At 46.8% G+C, this 24,599-nt stretch overlaps 2 protein-coding genes and 1 pseudogene across 3 annotated transcripts; all 3 read right to left on the bottom strand.

Moving 5' to 3' along the window:
• Nucleotides 1-9,799: 9,799 nt before the first annotated feature.
• LOC131834386 (BCL2/adenovirus E1B 19 kDa protein-interacting protein 3-like) lies at nucleotides 9,800-10,969 on the bottom strand. The gene has a single exon (XM_059178975.1). It carries the CDS (start codon nucleotides 10,893-10,895, stop codon nucleotides 10,236-10,238), a length of 660 nt encoding a protein of 219 aa, XP_059034958.1. The 5' UTR covers nucleotides 10,896-10,969; the 3' UTR covers nucleotides 9,800-10,235.
• A 243-nt stretch (nucleotides 10,970-11,212) lies between these two features.
• LOC131834706 (twinfilin-1-like) lies at nucleotides 11,213-18,964 on the bottom strand (annotated as a pseudogene).
• A 2,075-nt stretch (nucleotides 18,965-21,039) lies between these two features.
• On the bottom strand, nucleotides 21,040-24,528 carry LOC131834381 (DLA class I histocompatibility antigen, A9/A9 alpha chain-like). Of its 2 annotated transcripts, XM_059178969.1 has the most exons (9): nucleotides 24,370-24,528; nucleotides 23,813-24,082; nucleotides 23,338-23,613; nucleotides 23,011-23,160; nucleotides 22,462-22,737; nucleotides 22,238-22,342; nucleotides 21,769-21,801; nucleotides 21,585-21,632; nucleotides 21,040-21,456 (listed from the first exon to the last, which is right to left on the bottom strand). In XM_059178969.1, the coding sequence occupies exons 1-9, from the start codon at nucleotides 24,431-24,433 to the stop codon at nucleotides 21,452-21,454; spliced, it is 1,227 nt and encodes a 408-aa protein (XP_059034952.1). In that variant the 5' UTR covers nucleotides 24,434-24,528; the 3' UTR covers nucleotides 21,040-21,451. The 2 variants fall into 2 exon arrangements, with proteins under 2 accessions (XP_059034952.1, XP_059034953.1); XM_059178970.1 differs by lacking the exon at nucleotides 23,011-23,160.
• Between the last annotated feature and the right edge of the window lie 71 nt (nucleotides 24,529-24,599).

The raw sequence follows: 24,599 nt of genomic DNA on the forward strand, positions 1-24,599 counted from the left end.
CACACAGCTTTGGGGCGTGATCTGCATGTCATCCTTACATGGCTGGCAAGAGCAAGACACCAGTGAGTTTCGACAAAAGGAGCACAGACTTTTTTGTTAAAAATCTGGATATGACAATAAATAAATAAATAAAAATCTGGATATGCCAAATAGTGTTCGCTTTGCCGGAAATCACACACAATCTGCATTCTACGGGGGCACCATGGGTGTGGGATTGAAATATGACTGTCCCAGGGGGTGGGAGACAGGGAGGGATGTTATGTCGTTGTCTCCCATTGTGTTATGTTGTGTGCCTTGTCCCCCTGTCACACAACACATGTGTGTACACAAACACACACAGAGACATACACACACCCATACACAGATACACACACATTCCCCACGCCTGCATCACTAGGTCCTCACTCAGGGAATCCTGGATCCTCCTCCAAAGCCCCCTGTCTTCTCCTTCAGGACAGCGCTCTCTGCAGTATTCCCCCTCAGCGGGGTCAGAGCTGCTCCAGGAGCAGCATTTCCTGCCTTGGGCTCCATGGACTTGCCACCTTCCTCTGCCATGACCCTGAGGAGAGGGAGACAGAGTCTGGAGTCCAGTGGTGCACACAGGAGCCAAGTTCTTCAGATGACGAGACCAAGATCTGCATGAGCCAGATGAAGAGGAACCCCAAAACCTGAGGAATGTGCAGCGATCCTACTGCCAAACCCCATGACAGCCAGCAGCTTGGGGCCTGGGAGAAAGCAGAGAGAGTAGAGCACACCCCTCACCCCAGGGGCATGAGACCCTCTTGTCTGGTGCCCCCTGCCCCGTGTCAGGCTGGGGCAGGAAGGTATGCACAAGCTGTCACATGAGAGTGAAGGGGGGGGACATTCTGCTCAGGGGGTGGGTCCTTGTGTCATTAAGTAGTTAACTAACCGAACTCCATGGGTCATGGACACAGTTTAGGTCCCTGCAGTTGGGAAACCAGAAGGCCTAAGCTAGTGTTTGTCCTCACAGAGCCTACAGTGAAGATGGGGATGCGCCCACATTTCTAAGAGCACGTGACTGAGGGTGTGAGGCAGACTGAGAGCTACTGAAGACAGACACCTCCTTAGATGTCACACGAGAAGCAGACACATGGTTTAAGCAGGGATCATAGGCCAGACCCCCAGTAGTCGGGGAAGGTTCATGAATGAGCTGGAACTCTGTGTAGACCCTGATGTGTGTGTACGATCTGGGTTGATGGGTGGGGTGGGTGAGGCCCCAAGCAGTCAGCAGTCAGGCTGGGCAAGGTGTGGGTGACATTGGACACATGGAGGACAGGACATAGGTGTAGTTAATCATTTCTAGTTAATGTCTGGAGGTTTTAGAATATGAAATAGTTAGTGGAGGGCCTTGCATGTGGGATCCAGGCATAAACCAGTGAGAGGCACGATTAGGGCTCAGACTTTCTCATACAGGAGCGTGAATTCCACAGTTTACCAGATAGGGTTCTGTTTCAGGCCCCAGGTTCTGTTTCACTCCTGCCTTCTCAGGGCTCACTGCTTCAGAGGAGAGAGACGATATGCAGTGAGGTTTGGTACAGTGTGTAAGGATGGGACCAGGATCTTTCCAGAACTTTTTTAGGATCTGGGAACAAAATCTAGGAAGAGGTGCTCCTATGACTCCCATCACTCAGGCCGTTACAGAGGTGTTAAGAGCTGCGCAGGAGGAGGAAGACCAAGTATGTCCTTCTTACTATGTCACACTAGCACAGTCTAGACAGTGAATGTTCCCTACGGAGAAGCTGGTGGGGGTGTGACGCAGAGACAAATGCTGGGGGGCTCTGGAGATGTGCTCTGTCCTGGCTGACACTGCCTGGCGCTGGAGAGAAGGTGGGCAGGCCTCCCACCCTGTAGGTCACCATGGCTGGGAGCTCCAGGAGGATAACGGGACCCTGGATCAGTGACAGGATGACTAGGATAACTTGTCATCCATGGTAGTCTTATCAGAGATAGGAGGCCAGTGGGCACTTCATGGAGGGACGAGATGGACTCAAGAAGCTGTGTTTCCTGTCACTGCAGAGACACTTGGGGTTTGGGAAAAGAACATGAGCCACACTGGTAAGGACTCCCCACAGCCCAGCCCTGCAGCTCTGCCCAGCCCAGCCTGGGGCTGCCCTCTCTCCAGAGCTACTCACACACAGGGGTGGGGGACATCTAGTGTGGGATGGGGGGCCATGCGCTGACAGCAGATGCGCTGAGTCCCCTGGGAATTGGCATGGCACACACTCTTCTTAGGCCCACAATGGGGCATGTTCTCGTGGGAGAGCACAGCAGTACCTCTGAGGCTCGTGGAGGTTTCTCACTCTTCAGGCTCTTTCCCACTAGAGACACAGTAGCTGTGAGGACCTATCAATACTGAGCTAGAGATACTGAGTTATAAGCTTCATAAGCAGATGGAGAGTCTCTGAAAAGGTTCTTCCCTTGGAGGAAAATGTCAGAGGTGGTTCCCTCCCTCTTGTCTTGGGTGCAGGCCTGGCTACTGCTGGTTCCTTCTGCCCCCTAAAAGGGAACACTCCCTGCCTCGCCTTGGCAGGCAGCCAGACCTCAGCAGGTATTCCATCTTGGTCTGTGGAGTCAATGCTTTTCTAGAAAGCCTTGCCTTAGCGCTCCCTGTTTGCTCTTCCACAAAGCCTCCCAGAGCACATGACCCAACCCAAACCCCTGACTGTGGGGTCACCCTGAGGGGCTGTGTGCCCTGGACTCCTGCCCTGCAGAGATGACTGTGACCTGGCAATGGGCCAGGGAGCACCAGATCTAGTACAAGGCAGAAGGGGATGGAAACATCCAGATATGGACAGCCATTGTGCTGCCTTCTGAAGAACAAGAGAGATACACAGGCTGTGTGCAGCATGAGGGGCTGCCTGAGCCCATCACCATGAGACAGAGGGGTGGGGTATGAGGAGTGGAGCCCAATATCAGGGATTCAGGAACCTTCTAGAGACTTCCAGCAGAGTCAGGGCACAGGGGCACCCCTCAGTTTTCCTTTTCACCTCTGATCCATTTGCCCAGCCCACCATGGTCCTCAAGGGGGCATCTGCTGGCTAGGTTCTCCTTCATGTTCTCATCATTGGGGTTGTTTTAGCAGAGATTTAGACTGTTGGAACTATAGTTGCTAGAGTTGTGTTCTAGAACAACAAGAACTCGGGGGTGAGGAGATCTAGTTTCCTCATTCTGATCTGCCTGTCTCACCCCCAGGGTTCAAATGAAACCCTTGTTCCTGTTTATTCTGAAAGAGATATGGAGGCATGTTGCTGTGCAGCAAGGCTGGGGGTGTGGTGGGGGCAAGGGGGTTTCCCTGTCTGGTAGGAGGGCAGGCTAGGGCATGGGGGTTTCCCTGGCTGGTGGGAGGGCAGGCTAGGAGAAGGTTCGAGGCTCAAGACCTGCTGTACCCCAGAGCCCCAATACCACCTGGGGCAATATACAGGCTGCCTCTGGATTCCAGGATCTCGATCTAAGGTCACATCTCCCGTTCCTGTAGGAGGGTTCCAGGAACAGGCAAGCAGGAGATCCAGAGTGCACCAGAGTTCTGGGGAGGGGGTCACTTGGTGGTGGTAAAAAAAATTCTCAGGTCCTTTTCCCTCAAGATCCTAAATTTTAAAAAATGTTTTGTATTTTTTTTAAGATTTTATTTATTTATTTGAGAGAGAGAGAGAGCAAGAGCATGAGAGGAAAGAGGACAGTGGGAGAAACAGACTCTCTGGCGATCAGAGACCCTCATGTGGGACTCGATCCCAAACTCCAGGATCATGACCTGAGCAGAAGGCAGTTGCTTAACTAACTGAGCCACCCAGGAGCCCCTGTTTTGTATTTAAATTCAATTTAGTTAATATATACTTTATTATTAGGTTTGGGGGTAGAATTTAGCAATTAATCAGTTGCATATAACACCCAGTGCTCCTAACATCATGTACCCTCCTGCTCATCACCCAGTTATCCCTTCCCCTGACTCACCTCCCTTTCAGCAAGCCTCATTAAGATTCTCTTATAGTTTACCTCCATCTCTGTTTTTATTTTATTTTCTTTTTTTCTTCCCTTCCCCTACATTCATCTGTTTTGTTTCTTAAATTCCACATATGAATGAAATCAAATGGTATTTATCTTTCTCTGACTGACTTAATTCAATTTGTATAATAGCTTCTGGTTCCATCTAGGTCATTGCAAAAGGCTTTCTTTCTTTCTGATGGATGAGTAATATTCCATTGTGTCTGTCTATTTATCTGTCCACCACCTCTTCTTTATTAATTCATCAGTCAATGCACAACTGCCATCAGAACCTAGATTTCTTAGAAAGAGGAAGGAAGAGTAAGCCAGACTCCAAATAAAGTAGGAAATGTGATGCAAGTGTGTCATGTACATATGTCTGTCTGGGGGGGCAGGTCCACAATCCTGTAGAAATGTGTACAGAAATTTGTGTGGAGGTTTGTATATATGTGTGTGAGTGAGCACGTGCAAGCATGTATGAGTGTTCGTGTGTATACGCATGCCTGTGTTTATGTGTGCGCGTGCACTCTCTGCTCTGAGAATTCCTCATCCTTGCGTCTACCCTGGCCAGTTCATGGTTGCCCCACCCCCACCCCCACCCATGGGCTACAAATTCCATCTGCAGCAGGTGAGAAAATGAGAGGGGCTCGGGATGATGAGTGAGGGGGTGAACTGGTACATGTCATGGTAGGAAGAAGAGAACAGGAGCTACATTGGTGGGACTTGCTTCCTCCCCAGGGTTCTGCTTGAGAAAAGCATCAGACACAGTTTTAAGGGTTTTGTATGAATTGAATCATTTAAAATGTCCTAATAACCCTGTGAGATAGGGAAAGGTACCAACTCCATTTATAGGCAAGGAAACCAAGGTCACTATGAGGTTAACTGAGTCAACTGGCTGAGCCATGACTCTAATGTTAATGGTCAGGTGCTGAGTCCAAGTGCCCACCATTTTTTTTGACCCCTGGACACTGTTCACTGGCCTCAGTAAGGGTCACCACCTTCTATGTCTCTGACAGCTTCTCCTTCTCCAGCACTGAGTCTTGTCAGGTGTATGCATTTCTCACTGTCCCTGTAAGGAAATCCATGGGGTTTGAGGGGACAGGAGAGCTGGTTGTACGTTGGCAGATGGAGTGTGTTTGCTGGAGGTGGAGGGGAGGGAGGGCACATCTGGGCTGTAGGGAATCCGTGGAGTCTGCATCTGGGGTGTGAGGTGGGCTGTCCAGCATGCAGAATTGGGGACACCAGCTGTGGGTGGGCAGAGTCCACTTACTGTTTTGTTGACAGTCTGAAAGCACAGCCTGAGTGAGCCTGAGAGACACTAGGGTGAGCACTCATGACCTTCCAATCCTGCTGCCTCTGACTTGTCTTCTTCCAGCTGACTTCCTGGTGAGGCCTGCTCTCCAAGGTGAGAAGTGACGTGAAGGTGGCACTTCCTGATATCCTGACAGTAGCTCCCTCATGGGCCTTTCCAGATAGAGTGAGAGGAAGGCAAGTAGGTTGGTAAGAACTTGACATTCATGTTGGAAAGAGAAAATGGAATGTCTGTCTTCAAAAAAGGGGAGAGCTGCCCTCTGGGGAGGACTGAGTAGTTCCTTATGGGCTGGTGGACTGGGGGCCTCAGCATCTTGCTGGATGTAGGCAGCAGGCTGACCTCAGTTTCAGTTCTTTCCAACACAGCTGCTTGCTTCAGCAAAGCTTGCAAGGGGGGGGGAAGACTGTAGAAACTCAGCAGGAGAAATGGAAGTTATGATCATATATATTCCAAGGTCACCACTGACACATTTTATTGGTTAAAAAGATATTCTAGGTCCCGCCCATACTCAGTAGGAGGAGATTTCACAAGGCCATTTGGACCAGGAGGTGGGGACACTGGGCCTTTTTATAGAATCTGAACAGGGATGTTCCACGTGACAGGTGGAAGGAATGGAGGGTAGCAAGGTCTCTGCACTGGATGTGTTCACACACTGGATGTGTTCATAGATCTGTACTTACCAGGCTGTTGCCCTGCACAGTCACTGAGCAACATAGTTATCACTCTGGGTCCCATGCTATAGAGGACCTGCAGACTGAGTTGTGTTATCCAAGCAGGATCTTGGCTTACAAGATACACGCTGTATTTGGCAAGGTGTGTCTCAACTTTGTGGAACCTGAGAGGTCATCCTCTCTGAATAGTTCCCCCCTCATTTGTCAGACCTTCTACTTCTCTAGGAAAGCACCATCACTACACTCAACCATTGTGTTTCTTTCCTGCATCGTGCTGCCTGGCTAATCCTGGTCTCCCACTATTTCTGCCAGTCTGTCTCAGACAGGATTCCACCAAGACATTTCTTGTGATTCCACTCTGTCAGTTTCTTTCCCTTCATCCAGATGATTTGTTAGTAGCTTTCTCTTGTATTGATGAGTCAGTTACATTAGAAAGTCACTATTCTCTAATTAAATCTTCCTAATAACTTTTGGGCCAGATGGATAAAGGTTCTCTTTCCAAGTCTCAGGTCCTTCCCACACAGGGACAAGACAGTAGTACGGTTCCCGGAGAGTCAGGAGTTGGTATAGAACCTCATAAGCATGAGACAGGTAGGTCACAAAGGTGTGTACCTGTATTTTCTTCCTGTCCCAAGCATGTAGTACAACACCTGGCTCACAGTAGGCACTCAGTTAGCTTCTGTGTGGAGGCTGTTTCCGTAAACTTCATCAGGATAGTTACATTTACCAGGTTCTTCGCTCCACTCTGAATTCCTTCATGTTTCTCTCACTGAGCCTAACAGAGAGCCTGACATCTGCTACTGCATATTATGTGTCTGCTAAATGGAGGTGGGGTTTCTTGGGCAATTCAGAATTTATTTCAACAGACTGATACATGCACAAGGTTGAAAACATTTATATAACACAAAAGAGTATACAGTGAAAAGTAAATTTCCTCCTCTATCACCTCTATAATTCTTCCAAACTCGCTCCTGGGACATAAGAGCTGTTACCAGATTCCACAGTATTATTATAGGAGAGATTTCCATTTTAGGAGGTTGCATTTTACCAAATAATCTACCCCTAACTTTGTTCTCAATTAACAAAATATTCTGAGAAGAGACCAGTTTTTACATAAAAAACTCATTCAGGATTAGATATTGATATTAGATATTGGTAATGACAATTTTGCCACAGGTGATTTTTTAAAATTTAAGTAACGCAAAAATCATCCTTATTCCACAGTGACACAATTTCATGGAGTACATGTTCCCTCAGATTAAAGACAGCCTCATTCACCAGTCTCCCAGGAGGCTACTTTTGTCTGTGTGACTATATTCTGACCGTTATGGGGACGCAGAATGTGGTAGCAGGTTTTGTCCCAAAAAGAGGGGAACATCCGGAACTAGAGCGTATCATGCTTAGCGAAACAAGTCAAGCAGAGAAAGACAACTATCATATGATCTCCCTGATATGAGGAAGTGGTGATGCAACATGGGGGCTTAAGTGGGTACGAGAAGAATCAATGAAACAAGATGGGATTGGGAGGGAGACAAACCATAAGTGACTCTTAATCTCACAAAACAAACTGAGGGTTGCAGGGGGGAGGGGGGTTGGAAGAAAGGGGGTGGGGTTATGGACATTGGGGAGGATATGTGCTTTGGTGAGTGCTGTGAAGTGTGTAAACCTGGTGATTCACAGACCTGTACCCCTGGGGATAAAAATATATGTTTATAAAAAATAAAAAATTAAAAAAAAAAAAGAGGGGAACATCCACTTTTTCTGCTTTCCCTTCCCTACTCACAGACCACAGGCATGGTCTTAGGTGCCCTGGTCATGCTAATAAGGAAACTTCCCAGGGTCATCATCACCAGTGTGTCTGGATAGCCCCATGGTGCAGACTAACCCTACGGTCCCGGATGGCTCACCTCACTCGTGGGACACACACAAGCTGCTGTCTCATGGACAATCACTGTTAGGTGGTTTTCTGTGGCACACAACTGAACTAATGCATATGGAGAGGGGACAGGTTCCTGGAGGGGGTGGCCATGGTGGTCTGTTCTGGAGATGAGCAGAGACAGATACACAGGGGGCAGACTGGGGGCTGTGTTGGAGGAAGGGAGAGCTGGGCCCCAGGGGCAGCACAGGGAGACTGGAGACTGTTCTCCTCTCACCTTTGTAGCCTGGGGCTGTCCTGGGGCGTGCATGGACTCACCAGCTGTTACATTTGGGGGCCTGTGTTTCTTCTCTTCCCTTCCTGTACTTTTTACAGAATTCCCCTGTGGACTGCAGCCAGGACGAGAATCCCTGCTGGTGACCTTTCCTCCTCGTCCTCCTGTCTGAGCGCAGTAGTTTTGGGGGTTGAGATCTGGAGAAGAAACCCCTCAGAGGGAAAAGGAACGCAGGATGATTTGTCATGAGGTTCCACCAGAAATCTGCACTTATCCAGGCTGGCTTGGACAGCCCACCTTGAGACTGTGGACCCCAGGCCCCTCATATCTTGTGTCCTGGTGATTCCAGATACTCGCTGCATGACTTCACTCTATTCTGTGTGTCACCAGCAAGTCACTATGTCCAACTTCTGTTCCCAAAGTGGGTATTATTATACAAGGGCATGATACCAGAGGATGGGAACACTGGGGCCATCTTGGGATCTGCCTACAGCAGGGGTGACTTTGGGAACCACCTGAATGTGTGGCCTCTCACAGGCCTGTGGCTAGGAATGCAGAGACCAGACCAAATGAAGAGTTCAAGTCCGAGGATGTTGGTGATCACTCCCCAGGAATCCAGATCAGAGTTGGGATGTCACGCACAGTTGCAGAGGGACAGGGCCTGAGGCTCCACCAATCAGGTGACCACATGCCAGACTCTGACTCAGATGTGTGTGTGACACAGATGCTAGGACAGTGCTGCGTGCATTTGGCACAGGTGGTATGAGTGGCCGTCATGTCATCCAGCTTCCAAGAGCAGCAGTGACAGCAGTCCTGGCCTCAGGGTGCAGTGGTGTAAACAGCTGGACCTGTGCCCTGCACCAGGGGCAATGGTTCCTCTTTGGGCCTTGAACTGGGGTGTGATGGTGGATTCTGTTCCTGACTGTGCAGCCTTGGGCCTGTGGTCTGTGGCTTTCCCTGAAATGAAATGAGGCCAAATATTCTCCCTAACTAACTAACTGTATATATATATACATAATACATTTATTTTCCCACAGATATATTTATTTATAATATATAAATATAATTTATATTTCATATTCCTTTAATCCTAAAATATATTTTATTTTATTATATATTGTATAACATTTATTTCATTACATGTAATTTACATTTTATTTTTATATTAAATTATATATATGTAATTTTCCTTGACTATGCATCTACACATATATGTTTCCATATAAGTATTTATAGTTTCAATTAAAACAACTTCTACTCTGTTGTTGAAAACGAGGAGTGAGAAATCCATGAAGGAATACTTTCAGAGAGCATGGATTCAGAATTGTTTTCCAGTTTTATTGAGAAATAACTGACATAACGTTTTATAAATTTAAGGGTACAACCTTTTGATTTGATATATTTATATGCTGCAAACTGATTACCACTATAGCATTAGCTAAGACCTACAGCCTGTCACAGTTGCCGGGGTGAGTGTTGGGGGATGGGTAGGACCATTTGAGACCTATTTATTTATTTATTTATTTATTGTTTAAAATGATTTTTTATTGCCCAGGATATTTTTTTCTTGTGTCTTGTTTTTTTGTTTGTTTGTTTTCTTTTTTAATAACTATAAATTCAAGCTTAGTGAAGCTTGCTTTGTCTTGAAAAAACAAAACAAAACAAAACAACAAAGCTGTTCTATCATTTGCTAATCTGATCTCATTTGAAGAGAGAGATGGTAGTTATCTTGCAAGTGTAAAATTTATACCATGAATGATGCAGGTCTAAGTCTGGTGGCACTAAAAGGAGACGATAGCATTGTTGACAAAATTATAATCTACTCGTGGCATTTGCGGAAAAGAAGCCTTTGCAAATTTCTAAGTAACAGTAAACTCTGTTAGGAAATTCTAAAGTGTCTTACAGGACAAAAAGGGAATGAGGTTAATAAAATGCCTCAACAGAGTTTGAATAAAATACTGGATTTGAGAGTTTTGGGGACTTGGATATGTAAAAATAGGGCGGCAGGTTGGGTCATGCTTACAATGGTCTCAAGTTCAAATAAACTACTGTGACAATACACCACTTCACAGATCACACGCTTTTCTGGGGCTGTTCTTTCCTTCAGTAGGTGCTGGGAGAAGGTGTGCTGAGTCGCTTTCCAATATAGATGCCTAGGCCCAAAGCCAAAACATGAGAGAGGAAGAGAGACGGAATGAACACCTTAAGGAATTCTGCAGAGAAAATACCCCCTTTCTTCATGGCCCCACTTTTCCTCATGCTTAAAGAGACAGAGCACTTGGCGTGTCTGAAGTGGAACTCCTTAGGTGGAATGTTTTCAGGTCTACTGGACCAGTCAGACACCCAGTCAACGCTTTTCTTCAACGCATCAACTTCTTTCTCTCCTTCTGCAACTTCTTCTTCTGACTGAGAGCTATGGTCCCTGCTGGTGTGCATCTCCACATCAAACATAATCTGCCCATCTTCTTGTGGGGAAGGGCTGTCACAGTGAGAACTGGCTCTTGAACTACTCTGTCCTGATTCGTGTTGTGCATCCAAAAGAATCTTCTCCATGTCTCCATTGTGGATAGAGGATGAGGACGGTACATGTTCTAGCCCCCCATTTTCCCCATTGCCATTATCATTGCCATTGCTGCTGTTCATGGGTAGCTCCACCCAGGAACTGTTGAGGCTGGCTGGCGGGGGCAAAGGCTGTTCACCTTCCTCGCAGTTGTTGTTGTTGTTGTGCGGGGGCAGCGGCTGCTCTACTAAATGAGACGACATTGTCAGGGGGCTGGAAGGGCTTGTGGCCACAGCAGGACTGTCTCTGGTTCTCCGGCAGCAACACAACAAGCCGAGTCCCCTATTTTTTATTTTTTATTTTTTTTAAAGATTTTATTTATTTATTTGACAGATAGCACAAGTAGGCAGAGAGGCAGGCAGAGAGAGAGAGAGGAGGAGGAAGCAGGCTCCCAGCAGAGCAGAGAGCTAGATGTGGGACTCCAATCCCAGGATCCTGGGATCATGACCGGAGCTGAAGGCAGACCCTGAGCCACCCACGTGCTCCTAAGACCTATTCTTTTAGAAATCAGATGTTTTCTTTATATTAAGCTTCCTCCATCTGCTGCCTGGCTGTGCCCCACAGAGGAGAAAATATGTATCTCCCAGCATGCCTTGCATTTTTCTTCATACCAAAAAACCAATAGGGGCACCTGGGTGGCTCAGTGTAACTCACCTCTGCCTTTGGCTCAGGTGATGATCCAGGTTCTTGGGATTGAGCCCCGCATCGGGCTCTCTGCTCAGCAGGGAGCCTGCTTCCCCTCCTCCCCCGCCCCCGCCACCTGCATCTCTGTCTACTTGTGATCTCTGTCTGTCAAATAAATAAATAAAATATTTTTTAAAATTTTATTTATTTGAGAGAGAGAAAGAGAGACCATGCACAAGCAGAGGGGAGGGCAGAGGGAAGGGAGAAACAAGCTCCCTACCAAACAGGGCTCAAGACGTGGGGCTTGATCCCATGACCCTGGATCTGAAGGCAGACACTTGTCTGACTGAGCCACCCAAGCACCCTATCTCAATCTTCCTAATGACGTCCATTTGTAGTTGTCTTTCAACAGTTTCTGGCAGAGGGCTCTCACAGCTAGAATACAGTATCCGTTCTCTTTACTGCATGTGTATCCCGGCCTTTGAATAAATAAAAACTATGGACTTCAAACCGTCTCCTTCATGGGAATGTTTCCACAAGAAGAAATGGTAGCACACTGAATCCTTAGGAATCCTTGGCAAGTGTTTCTGTTCTGTCTTTGTTGTGTTGGCCAAAATTATAATTTCGTCTTTCATATCTATTTCCAATTGCACATAGTTGAACTGTTACTTAATGTGTCCAAAGTTTGAAAAGCTTCTCGAGAAATAGGAAATGTTACTCCTTATAGTGTTTGATGCTGCGTGTCTCCACCCATGTCAGTTTGTGCCTCATTAATTTTAATCTGTCGTGATTCTTCCTCAGCTGCAGTCAATGGGGCAGGAGAAGATTGTGACAGAAGATTGTGTTTTTTATATCTGTGTAATGATGCATCTTCCTTTACTGTTCCAAACACTTCCTCTGTAATGTGGCCCCCTCCAAACCCCATTTTCAGAGTTGCACTTGTTCCTGCATACAACAAATTTTTATGATTACTAGAATGTTCTGGAGACCAGGCAGTGGATATCCAGTCACATCCCTGGGTATTCTGAGAATCTAACCAGAACACTATATAGCACGGCTGTCTGTCTCCAGGAGGGGTAAATAAAGGAATCATAATCCTTACCCCAGGAATGGAAGACTGTCTACAGGATCCAATCACAAGTATCTCATTTTCAGTAGATACTATTAGAAGTCTGTACTTTCCATTTCTCCTCTGGCAAAGGTATCTTTAATATCTTCCACTTGCTTGGAGGCAGGTCTCATGGACGTGACAGCCGCGGGCTCCCAGGTCTGGTGCCAAGTCTGTGCAGAGACATTCCAGCCTAAGTGGCAGGGGTGTCATCCAGGTGCCAGAAGCAGTAGACAGCAGTTCCTACCGAGGCTCAGGTGTCCTGTGTCAGAGGAGTCATGACATCTGTACCTTTAGCTTGAAACTTACCCAGTGTGTTGTACAGGGAGACGCTGCTTTGGGAAGTATCCCTGGTGTTCTCCTTTACATGTGAGTAAAACCTTTTCTTTCCCTATTCTTTGGCTTCATTGAATCTTTTGCCTTGAATCCATCAAGAGATGTGCCCAGTTTTCAGAAACACAGCTGCCAACCTGACAACCTCACTTGGAATTTCCCTTTTTAAATTTAATTTAACTTTATTTATTTATTTGAGATCGAGAGAGCACAAGCAGGGGGAGTGCAGGCAGAAGGAGAGGGAGAAGCAGGTTCCCCGCGGAGCAGGGAGCCTGTGCAGGCTCGATCCAGGACCCTGGGACCATGATCCTGGGGTCATGACCTGAGCCAAAAGTTGACTATTAACTGACTGAACCGCCCAGGCACCCCTCCAGCACAATGTGTAATAGAAGCCGTGAGTGAACATTATTTTCATGTTGCTGATCTTGGGAAAAAACAACCAGTCTTTCACCATTAGGTAAGATGTTAGCCTAAGGGTTTTCATAAATGCCTTTCATCAGATTGAAAAAATTCCCTCTATTAGTAGTTGAGTTTTTAATCTTGAGAAGGTGTCCGATTTTGTCAAATGCTTCTTGTCTATCTGTTAAGATAAGCATGTTTTTCTCCTAGTATATTTCCAGATATTAATATATAATATATACCATATATATGTTTTACTTTGATTGGTAAGGATTTTTAACCAATCTTGCATTCCCAAAATAAATTTCATTAGGTTTGTTTAACTCTATATGTTGCTAGATTTGATTTGCTACATTTTGTTGAGATCTTTGTGTGTATGTGTGTGTACATTCATAAGAGATATTGGTCTGTAGTTTTCTTGTCTTGTGATAATCTTTGTATGTTTTGGTGTCTGAATAATCTTAGCCTCATAGAATGACTTGGGTTCCCTCCTCTTTTTGGGGGCGGCAGGGTTCGTAAAGAATTGTTATTAATTCTTTCAGCATATGGTATAATTTGCAAGTGAAGCCATTTGGAACTGGGCTTTTATGTGGAATAGTTTTTGACAATTGACTCTATGTTCTACCTCATAGGTACATTCAGATGGTCTATTTCTTCTTCAGTCAGCTTTAGTCATTTGTGTCTTTCTGTGTTTTTGTCTATTTTATAGAGGCAAGTTAATATTTTAGCATATAATTGTGCATCATAATCTCCTAATTCTCTTGATTTCTGTGTGGTCAGTACTAATATCACCTCTTTCATTGCTGATCCCAGCAATGTGGGTCATTTCTCTTTCCCTCTCTCTTTTTTAGTGAGTCTAGTTAAAGATTTGTCAGTTTGGTTGATCTTTCAGAGGATCACATTTGATTCAGTTAGTTTCCTATACTGTTATTTTATTCTCTTTTCTCTATTTCATTAACTTCTGCTCTCATCTTTATTTTTTTCTTTCCCTTTGCCTCCTTTTGCTTTCGTTTGCTCCTCTTCCTCTTTTGACTTAATGTGGAAGTTCAGGTAATCGAGTGGAGATGTTTCTTTTTCATACAGGCAGTTCCAACTATATATTTCTTCAGCACTGCTTTAGTCGGACCCCCTCGGGGTTGGTATGCTCTGTCTTCATTTCTATTAATCTCTAAGTATTTTCTGATTTCCATTTTGACATCTTTGACCCTTGATTATGTAAAAGTGTGTTAATTCTGCATATTGTGAGTTTCCCAAATTCATTCCAGTTATTTCTTTCTGGTGTCATGCCACTGTGTTATTTGCATTATTTTTACCCCTTTAAATTCAATGAGTTTTTTATGGCCTAGCATAGGGCTTATCTTCTAGAAAGCTCCATGTGCATTTGAAATGAATGTATATTCTGTTCATGGCTGGAATGTTCTATATATGTCAGACTTACACTGTTGTTTTATAGTATGGCTCAAGTCTTCTTTATCTTCATTGATCTCTGCATAGTTGTCCTATCCATTATTGAAAGTGATATATTGAGTTTAACTATTATTGTCATACTGTCTGTTTCTCAGTTTCTGTCAGTTTTGCTACAAGAAGTTAGGTGTTGAATTATTAGGTGATATATGTTTAGAGTTTTTTCATCTTTCTGATTAATTGACCATTTTATCATTACAAAATGGTCCTGTTTATCTTACTAGCATTTTTATTTTTAATTTTATTTTTAAAGATTTTATTTATTTGTTAGAGACACAGTGAGACAGGGAACACAAGCAGGGGGAGGGAGAGGGGGAGAAGCAGGCTTCCCACTGAGCAGGAAGCCCAATGTGAGGCTCAGTGGACCATGACCTGAGCCAAAGGCAGACTCTTAACAACTGAGTCACCCAGGTGCCCCCTTACTATAATGAGTGTATTCACACCAGCTTTCCTATGGTTGTTTGCCTGAGGTAACTTTTTCCATCCCTTTGAGTTTAATCTGTTTGTAACTGAGATCAAGTGCATCTACTGTAGACTGCATAGGGGGACCCTGTTTTGTGTTCAGTCTAATAATCTGCACTTTGACTGACTTATTTAAGCCATTCACTTGCAATGTTAATATTGACACTGTTGATTTATGTCACCGTCTTACTTTTTTGCTTTTAGTTTTCCATGACTCACTCATTTTTCTCTCTCTCTTTTTAAAAAGATTTTATTTCTTTAAGGGAGAGGAGAGAGAGAGAGCACAGAAGCAGGGGAGTGGCAGAGGGATGGGGGAATAGAAACAAGGCTTTCCACTGAACAGGGAGCCAGCAGCTGGGCTTGACCCAGGACCCTGGGGTCATGACCTGAGCAGAAGGCTGACATTTATCAGCTGAGCCACCCAGGTGTCCCTCCACTCATTCTTCTTTTGCTGACAACTTCTTATTCAGTGAATAAACTGTAATATTTTCATTTTTTAATCATTAATCATTTTATTTTGTAGTTATTTTCTTAAGACGTGCTTTTGCTTTTGCCATGTTTTCTACATATTAAATTTTGTGATTTTTTTCTTTATATCATACCCATAATATATATTCAAATAATGTATGTTTATATATTTTTATCATATCCTGGTCCTCTTATATTACATCTTATAGTTCCAATATTTCATGAACTTTTTGCTACTCAATTATTCTAAAGTTACTTAGTCACAGTTTTTTTTTTTATTTTAACTTTAATTTCTTTCTATGAGTTGCTTTTTTTTTTTCCTCTGTGCAATTTTCTGTGTAAGTTTTTTGACACGTAAGTTAAATAGAGATTTCTCTAGAGAAATTTGTTTCTTAAAATTTTGGGGCATCACCAATTCAGGACAATTATGAATTAAGCTGATGACATGAAGTTATTTTGTCCCAACGGCCAATTGGAAAGCAAATTTGGACTACAAATCACTGATGGGTTCGTCTGTGTCTGCAAATTTTTGAAATAGTTGTTTGCTCACTTTTTCCTGACTCAAAGGCAAATTTCCTCAGAATGCTCTTGGACTTGAAAATAGAACAGATTTGATTGTGTCACCCTGTTCTGAGGATGTGAATCTTAGGTTGCCAGATTTTTCAGGGAGAGGATTTTTTTCTGCTGCTCACATGGAGCAGCTCTGGGCGTTGTCTCCTCTCTATGAAGCTCCTGAGCTTGAGAAGCCAAGCTAAGATTTTCTAGATTTGAAAAATACTCCACAGATCAGAACAACTATTCTCTGGGGCTTATAGCCCATATTTAAATTTTGGGCTAATTGATATTTCTCTTGATTGTTCTATTGTGATTTTGGATGATTTTATGTTTTTTCTATCATTTCCATTTTTGGGAAAACGGGCAGCTTTATTTCTTAAAAAATTTTTTTATTTAAATTCAATTAGCCAACAGAGTACATCATTAGTTTCATATGTAGAGTTCAATAGTTAATCAGTTGCATATAACACCAGTTCTCGTCACCTCACATGGAGCAGCTGCCTTTGGCTCAGGTCATGATCCCAGCATCCTGGGATCAAGTCCCACATCGGGCTCCTTGCTCGGCAGGGAACCTGCTTCTCCCTCTGCCTCTGCCTGCCATTCTGTCTGCCTGTGCTCACTCTCTCTTCCTCTCTCCCTCTGACAAATAAATAAAATCTTTAAATAAAAAAAAAAAAAAAGGAAGTTGAAAGTGAGTATAAGTCAGAAATTTCTAACTTCTCCTGTCTGAGACTGGTTATTTCCAAACAAAAATGAGGATGAATATCACGTCATTGGATCTGCTGAGACACTGTGATCATTAACTGTTCATGGACCAGAGATGAAATAGTCAGTGTCTACACGGGAATGGTTTTCAGACTTTTGTGGAGGTCACATAAACCTGATGAAATTATGGATACTCTCCCCAGAAATATGTATATATAGAAAGAAACATCAAATGCCAGTGTGTATACGAGGATCATCTGAAGTGACATAGATCTGAGTTTTTAATCCCAGGAAGAGACAAAGGATGAAGATGACATGTTGAGCAATCACTTCATGACCCAACAATGCTACTCCACTCATCTGTGAGTAGGGACTGGAATGGACAAACCTGGGCCCATAACAACCATCAATAAGTTGAAAGATGAGTTTATTTATGAGTCACTCCTCATCCAAGCAGACTTGAGTGCCTGCAGTGTCCAGATCAAGTCCTAGTCTCAGATCATGGCTCCAAATGTGGAAATTTGTCATTCTTTTCCATTCCTGGCTCCCAATGTCTATTCCCAAAACTGGTACCTCTCTTGCCATGTGCAGGAATGCCAGACATCAATAATCTTATTGGGGGCACAGACACCTCCATCCACAGAGAGGAGAACCTATATTTCCAAACAGTCCAGCACTTGGACATGACATGAAACTTCAACAGTCACATGCCAGACTCTGACTCCAGACATGTGACAGGCACACTGGGCCAGTATCCATGCATTAGGCACAGGGGGTTTGAGGAGTGTCACAGTCATATCATGCAGCATAGCAGTCCCAGCCGCAGGGTCCTGTGGCCTCTGTCAGGAGAGTCAGTGGTGTCCATACCCAGTAGCAGGAGCTGGTTGTCTATGGGTCTCCATCCAGGGTCCAGTGTGGATTCAGCTTCTGGCTGTGTAGTCTTAAGCCTGTATTGTGGCTTTCCTGGAAATAAAAAAGGTCCCATATATTCTCTCTCTTCCCTAAGTCTCTCTGTAACTGTATGTTTGTATCACAAGGAGTCAGAAACCCACATGGGGAAGAGTTTCCAAGAGCAAGATTTCAGACATCTTTTACCAACCTTATAAAGATATGATTGACATACACCATTGTGTGAGTTTAGGGTACAACCTGCTGATCGATACATTTCTGTACTGCACAGTGATTACAACCATAACATTAGCTAACACGTGCATCATGTCACGTAGTTACCATTTCCTTTTGTGTGATGCAGACATTTAAGATCTACGCTCTCGGTAACTCAGACCTTTTATGTTGAGATGAAAATTTCCTCAGTCTGCAACCTGGCTGTGCCCTACAGGAAAGAAAAAAATGCAGCTCCCAGCATGTCTTGCACTTTTCTTCCTACAAAAAGACATCTGAAGATTTTATTTATTTATTTGAGACAGAAAGAGAGAGAGAGCATGCACAAGAGAGGCAGGGAGGGGTTGAGGGAGAGAGAAGACGTTTCAAGCAGACTCTGTACTGGGTGCAGCGCCAAATGTGGGCCAGTTCTCATGACCCCGAGGTCATGACCTGAGCTGAAACCAAGAGTGGGACACCCAGACGTCCACAAAGAAACAAAATCCCTTCCCACAACGAGGGCTCTCATCAATGACTTCAGTGCTTCTCTATGTGGTGGAGTCACAGGATTGCCTGTGGCTTTGTTACCAAATACTCAGGACTCTCGCCAGCCCCCCTCAGCTTAGAATGTTGGATGTGGGTCCAGGTATCACTGGCATGATAAGCCCTACTGGAGAGGCTGATGCAGGGCCATGTGGAGATTCTGCTTCCTGTGCTCACTACTCCATGTGGGATCTGAAAACCAGCAGCAGCAGCACTGACCTTGCTATCAACCCAGCATCTTGTGCTCTACCCCAAACTGTCTAGATTTTCGCAGTCCAGGAAATTCCTGTGCCCACTGAAGGCTAGGTCTCCCTGGTCTCTGTGCCTTCTAGACACAGAACCAGACTGTGCAGTGCACTCTGGGTGTGCGCTCTGATCAGCCTGCTTAGCCCGGAGGAGTCCAGGGTTTGGTCCTGTTTCTTTCTCTTCTATGGCCCTCAACCCTTTGGTGACCTCATCTCTGCTGAAGACTCTAAACATCATGTATATGCTGTCACCTCCCAAGTCCATTTCTCCAATCGGGATATTTCTCCTGCCCTGCACTCTGTATCCAACTGCCAACCTCAGTGCATTTCTACTGGACATCTCAGATTCCACATGCCCAAACTGGTTTCTGTGATGCTGCTTCCCCCAATGTCCTGCTTCAAGATTCTTCCCCATATCTAAGGAAGGCGCTCCACATTTCTACTTGGCAGTCTAAAATACTGGATGCCCTCCTTGATTCCTCCTACTCACCACCCAGATTTGGTGGTTGGGAAATGCCACAAAGTCCATCTGTAAATATCCAGCACCCGACCATTTCCTGTATCTTCCCTTCTCAAACCCCAGATGTACATCCCACATCACCTTCCTGGCTCACAGCACTGGTTTCCTACATTGTCCCCACTGGTCACTCACGCTGTACCTCTTGATTCTCACAGCAGCAATCAGGTGCTGCTTAGAAAGTCAATCCCATTGATATGTTCATTCTGGTAACTCCACTCCTCACTCAGAGAAAACTCAAAAGCCTTCTAATATCCTCAGACTTTCATGATGAGGTCACCTTCTGGGTAAACTGGCTCCCCTGATCCCTGGAGTAAAAAAAGCCATCGTCCCCATCCCTGCACAGGTGCTAACTGGGTCTTCTTCCTCACAGCACCTGCCAACTTCCAACCTAAACAGTTCCCTTATTACTGCACTTACATAATACACAGTTCACCTCCAAATGACACTGGTTGCATGGTGTATGTGCACCTATGTGCGGACTTTTTTTACAGTAGGTACTATCCATGCATTTCCTCTTCTTTGTGATTTCTAATTTTTGCAGCATTCATTGTTAGAAGACTGTTTCCTACATGTAACATAAACATGTGTTAAGTGACTCTTCATATTATCAATGAGGCTTCCAGCAACAGTAGGCTATTAGTTATGCTGAGGGAGTCAAAAGCTATATTTGCATTCCTGACTTCATGGGGAGGGGTCACTGCCCCAGTCCCCACGTTGTTCGACGGTCATGTGCAATCTGCCCCTTACACTAAAACATACCCTCCATAAGACCAGCACATTTTCTTTCTTCTTAGTCTCACTCAGGTGCGCAGATGTAAACATAGCATGTCCTGTATGTGGCACACAATTATCAGTTGAATGAATGAGCAGCTAGAGGAGTCCTTCTTCTAGATAAGTCTCAGGCATAGCTGTTCTGAGGCAGCTCCTGCCCCACGTGCACCCACCTCACCATCAGTGCTCTCTCTCCCCCCTCACAGGGCTGCCCTCCCTTCCCTCTCTCTGCTCAGCCCCTCCCCCCACACCATCTCTCCTGCACAGCACAGCACACAGAGTTCTCTTTCCAGAAACACTGTACTCGGGCTTTATGGATCTTTTTCTCCAACCACAAAGAGATCTACATTAGACTCTGCTTTATAAATCCATGAATTTGGATCCACGCCAGCACTAGGATCATTGAACTAAAGGTAGGGGAGAGAGGGCAGAGCAGCTGAAGAGAGAGACTAACTGATGTTTATTAAGGCTGAGAAACTTTCAGATTCCTCCTCTATCTCCAGAATCCTGAGAATAATCTAGAAAACAGGTATAGATTGTGGGGAAGAGATGGATGAATCTGAAAGTTCATCTTTCCATACTACAGAGACTCCTGTGCGCCAGGGACAACCTAGGCCTGTGGGAACACAGCCCAAAGGACACCTGCTGCTATAACTGACAGGGTCAAGCAGGGAGAATGGGACAAGAACTGGTACACAACAGCAAGAACTGGCCTGATGCTCAAGAGAAACAATGAAAAAAGTCCACCCCGGAATGGAGGCTATGACCCAACCCAGGACTGAGGTGAGGCTGACCCAGTCACAGGAAGCTCTTGCTGCACAGGTTCCCAGTGACAGGTGATATCCAAGTCCCTATGATCACAGCTCCTAGTGATACAAGTTTCGACACAGGGGCAAAAAACACAGAACAGAGAGATGACCAAGCTGAGGAGTGAGCACGTCACCCCCATGATGCATTGAGCTCACACTGGGCACAGGACCCATCCCCACTGGTCTCCTCACAGCCTTCTGACCCCACCTGCAACAGACTTAGCACAGTAAATGCATGGATTCTAGAAGGTTCTCAGCGCTTCCATTTATTTGCTGTCTCAATTTTACAAATCTCCTCTTTTATTACCTAATCAATCCCATATGGAAGAATTAGGAAACACAACTCATGTCTGGATTCTTATTTTCAATACAGAAATAAGTCATTTGTACTCAGCCCAGCATGAAATAAAGACAGAGATGGAGATGGTCCAGCCCTGCCTCTTTTGGAACAGGAAAGCACATCAGAAAGGAGAATAAAATCAGAATAGGGAGGGGTCTGGTGGGCAAATCTCCTCATGTCCTCATATATGCTCAAAGGAACTCAGACACATTCTGACATATTCTGCACAAACAGAAGTCAGGGGTTGCTGATGTCACCAAGTGGGGGTGTGAAGAAATCTTCCATCTCTTAGCTCCCACAAGGCAACTGGTCTCACACTGTAAAAAAAAATCATGTACAAATTGAGGTCAGTCCCATAAGTGGGGACATCTCAGCAGCCCCCCTCATGCGCAAAGTGTCCCTAGTGCCCCAACCCTTCCCCATGTCAGGGTCTCCAGGGTCTCACCTTTAACAGCCGTGAGAGACACATCAGAGCCCTGGGCACTATCATCGCCTAGGGGAGAACAAACAGGACGTGGTCAGAGCCCACAGGAGAGGAGACTACAGGAGGAGCTATGGGGTGTGTGAGCTCCCCATGGGGTCCTGTCTACACTATCCCAGGGTCTCAGGGATCACCCCTCCATACGTACGTGCAGCATGAGAGTAGCCTGGTTTTTTCTCTCCTGTGGGGGAAAAATATCATGTCAGAGGCCTGGGACAGGGCTGGGCTATGAGATCCTAGAGGAAGCTCCCAGTCCTGGTTGTAAATAAAGTTTCCAGAATTGTAACAGAACACCGAGGACACGACAGAAAACATGAAAAATGAGGTGAGGAGTCACTGGGTCACTGGACTTGCTGGCATTCTGTCCTCAGCAGGGACTTCCCTCTCTGTCCTGTGACTGCTGGGCATGAGGTCCCCATCATCAGAATTAACAAGATGAAAATGTGTCTTTCATTTTCACAAGTCTCTGCTACAGAGTGTGTGTTCATGATCTGCTCCAGAGCAGGCAATTCCATTTGTGAGGATGGTATTTCCCAGTAACAAGGCAGGACAGTCTGCTACCTAGGAGACTCCCCAGAGGGACAAGAAACCTCAGATCTCCCCACTCCATTCCTTACCTGAGCACTTCCTCCAGATCACAAATCCAAGCACTGCAATGACCACCAGGAGAGCCAGGAGACCCAGACCAGCAATGATCCACGTGATGAGGTTGGTAGATGGCTCTGGAAATGGAGAGAAGGAGAGGGGTATAGAGCTCTGGTAAGTGTCCTGGCTCTGCTGAAGTTCTCCAGAAGGACTTCTGCTTTCCTTATGAAGAGGCTCTACCCAAAACCCTCCTTACCCCATCTCAAGGTGACAGGCTTGGGCAGTCCCTCATGCTGCACGTGGCATGTGTATCTCTGCTCCTGTCCAGAAGGCACCACCACAGCCACCCACTTCTGGAAGGTTCCATCTCCTGCAGGCCTGGTCTCTACAAGCTCTGTGTCCTGGGTCAGGTCCTCTCCATCTCGCTGCCAGGTCAGGGTGATCTCCGCAGGGTAGAAGTCCAAGGCCCAGCACCTCAGGGTGACATCACGGTGAGAGATGGGGTGGTGGGTCACGCGTGTATTGGGGGGTTCTGAGGAAGAGAATCAGAAAATCCACACTTGGGTTTGCCTTTATGGCCACTGAAACGGCATTCATGTGACCATCCGGAGATGAACTGGGTATTGGTTCGGATGGAAGAAGCACAAAACCCAGTCATCAGCACAGCCCTTGGGATCTTCTAATCCTGGAAAGTTCTAGACTCAGGGAGAGCGTCCAGGATAGGAGGCTGTAGGTTTAAGGGAGAGCGTGTACTAATGGTCCTGAATGTGGCCGGGGTTGAATGACTCAAAACACCCAGTCAGACCTCCAAAGATGTTTGTATTGGAGAAAAAGGCCTTGAGAGGTTCTGTCATGGTTTCCAGGGTGGCTGCCAGGGTCAAAGGGAACCGCTGATGGGTTATTGCAGGGATGGTCTCCACCTGTCTCCTAGGAGAGACTGGATTCCTCCACTGTCCTTTAGAGAAAAGCGGCCCTCTGGGTGAGTCACTCTCTAGTAGGAACCTGAACACCCAGGCGGAACTCCCTCTCCCCACCCGTGGGAGGGCGGTGTTTCCACACTGAGTCCATTTTCCCTTCCTGAGAAGCCAGCCACAGGGGAGGGGAGATCAGGGAGGCCCCGCGGCCCCGGTACCTGCGCGCAGCAGCGTCTCCTTCCCGTTCTCCAGGTACCTGCGGAGCCACTCCACGCAGTCTCCCTCCAGGTAGTTCCTCTCATGCTCTGCCTCACCGGCCACCTCCCACTTGCGCCAGGAGATCTGCGCCGCCGCGTCCGCCACGGTCCAGGAGCGCAGGTCCTCGTTCAGGGCGAGGTAATCCGCGCCGTCGTAGGCTAACTGACTGTACCCGCGGAGGAGGCGCCCGTCGGGCCCCACGTCACAGCCGTACATGCGCTGGATGGTGTGAGACCCTGGCCCCGCCCCGACAGGCAGGGGGTTAAAGTCGAAAGAGAAAATAAAACAGCGTGAAAGTTCCCGCGGTTGTTCCCTGTTAGGGGTACTGGTGGGTCCCGCAGCCTCAGGGTGGCGCTCGGACCCCGACACCTGGATAGGCCCTGGGAGGAACGTGGGGATGGGGGTCGTGACCTGGACCCGGGCCCTGTCGCTCACCCGCCTCGCTCTGGTTGTAGTAGCCCCGCAGGGTGTTCAGGTTCACTCGGAAAGTCAGTGCGGTGTCCTTGAGGTTCCGGGTCTGCCGGTCCCAATACTCCGGCCTCTCCTGCTCCATCCATGGCGCCCGCGGCTCCATCCTCCGACTGGGAGAGTCGCTGTCGAACCGCACGAACTGCGTGTCGTCCACGTAGCCCACGGAGATGAAGCGGGGCTCCCCGCGGCCGGGCCGGGACACCGCGGTGTCGAAATACCTCAGGGAGTGGGAGCCTGCGGGCGCGGAGGGGCTGAGACCCGCCCGACCCTCCTCCCGGCGCGGGGCCCCGGGCCCAGGGCCCAGGTGGAGGCGGCCGGGAGGGTAATGGAAGGGGCACCGAGTGGGGAAGAGCAGGGCGGAGGCGGGGAGGGATGGGGGAGCACAGGCAGGGGTGGGGCCGGGGGGCTGGGGTCTGGGGCGGGGGCGGCGGAGAGGCGCCTTCCTCAAGGGTTCCGCGTCCCCGCCCGGGCGTCCCCTCGCTCCTGTCCCGCAGAGCCCTTTCCTCCCGCCCCGCACTCACCCGCCCAGGTCTCGGTCACGGCCAGCGCCCCCGACAGGAGCAGGAGAAGGACTGGGGACCCCATGGTCCAGACCCTCAGGGTCTGAGGAGCAACTGGGTCTCCGCGGGTCTGGGGAGGACTTCAGAACCCGGAACCGGTGTTCCGCTGACTGACTTCGACGGAAACCTGACGCCCAATGGGAGTGCGAATTGGGACCGCATCACGAGTATCCAGGCAAGAGGAGGTGACA

The sequence above is a fragment of the Mustela lutreola genome, chromosome 6, assembly GCF_030435805.1.
Source record: "Mustela lutreola isolate mMusLut2 chromosome 6, mMusLut2.pri, whole genome shotgun sequence".
NCBI lineage: Eukaryota > Metazoa > Chordata > Mammalia > Carnivora > Mustelidae > Mustela > Mustela lutreola.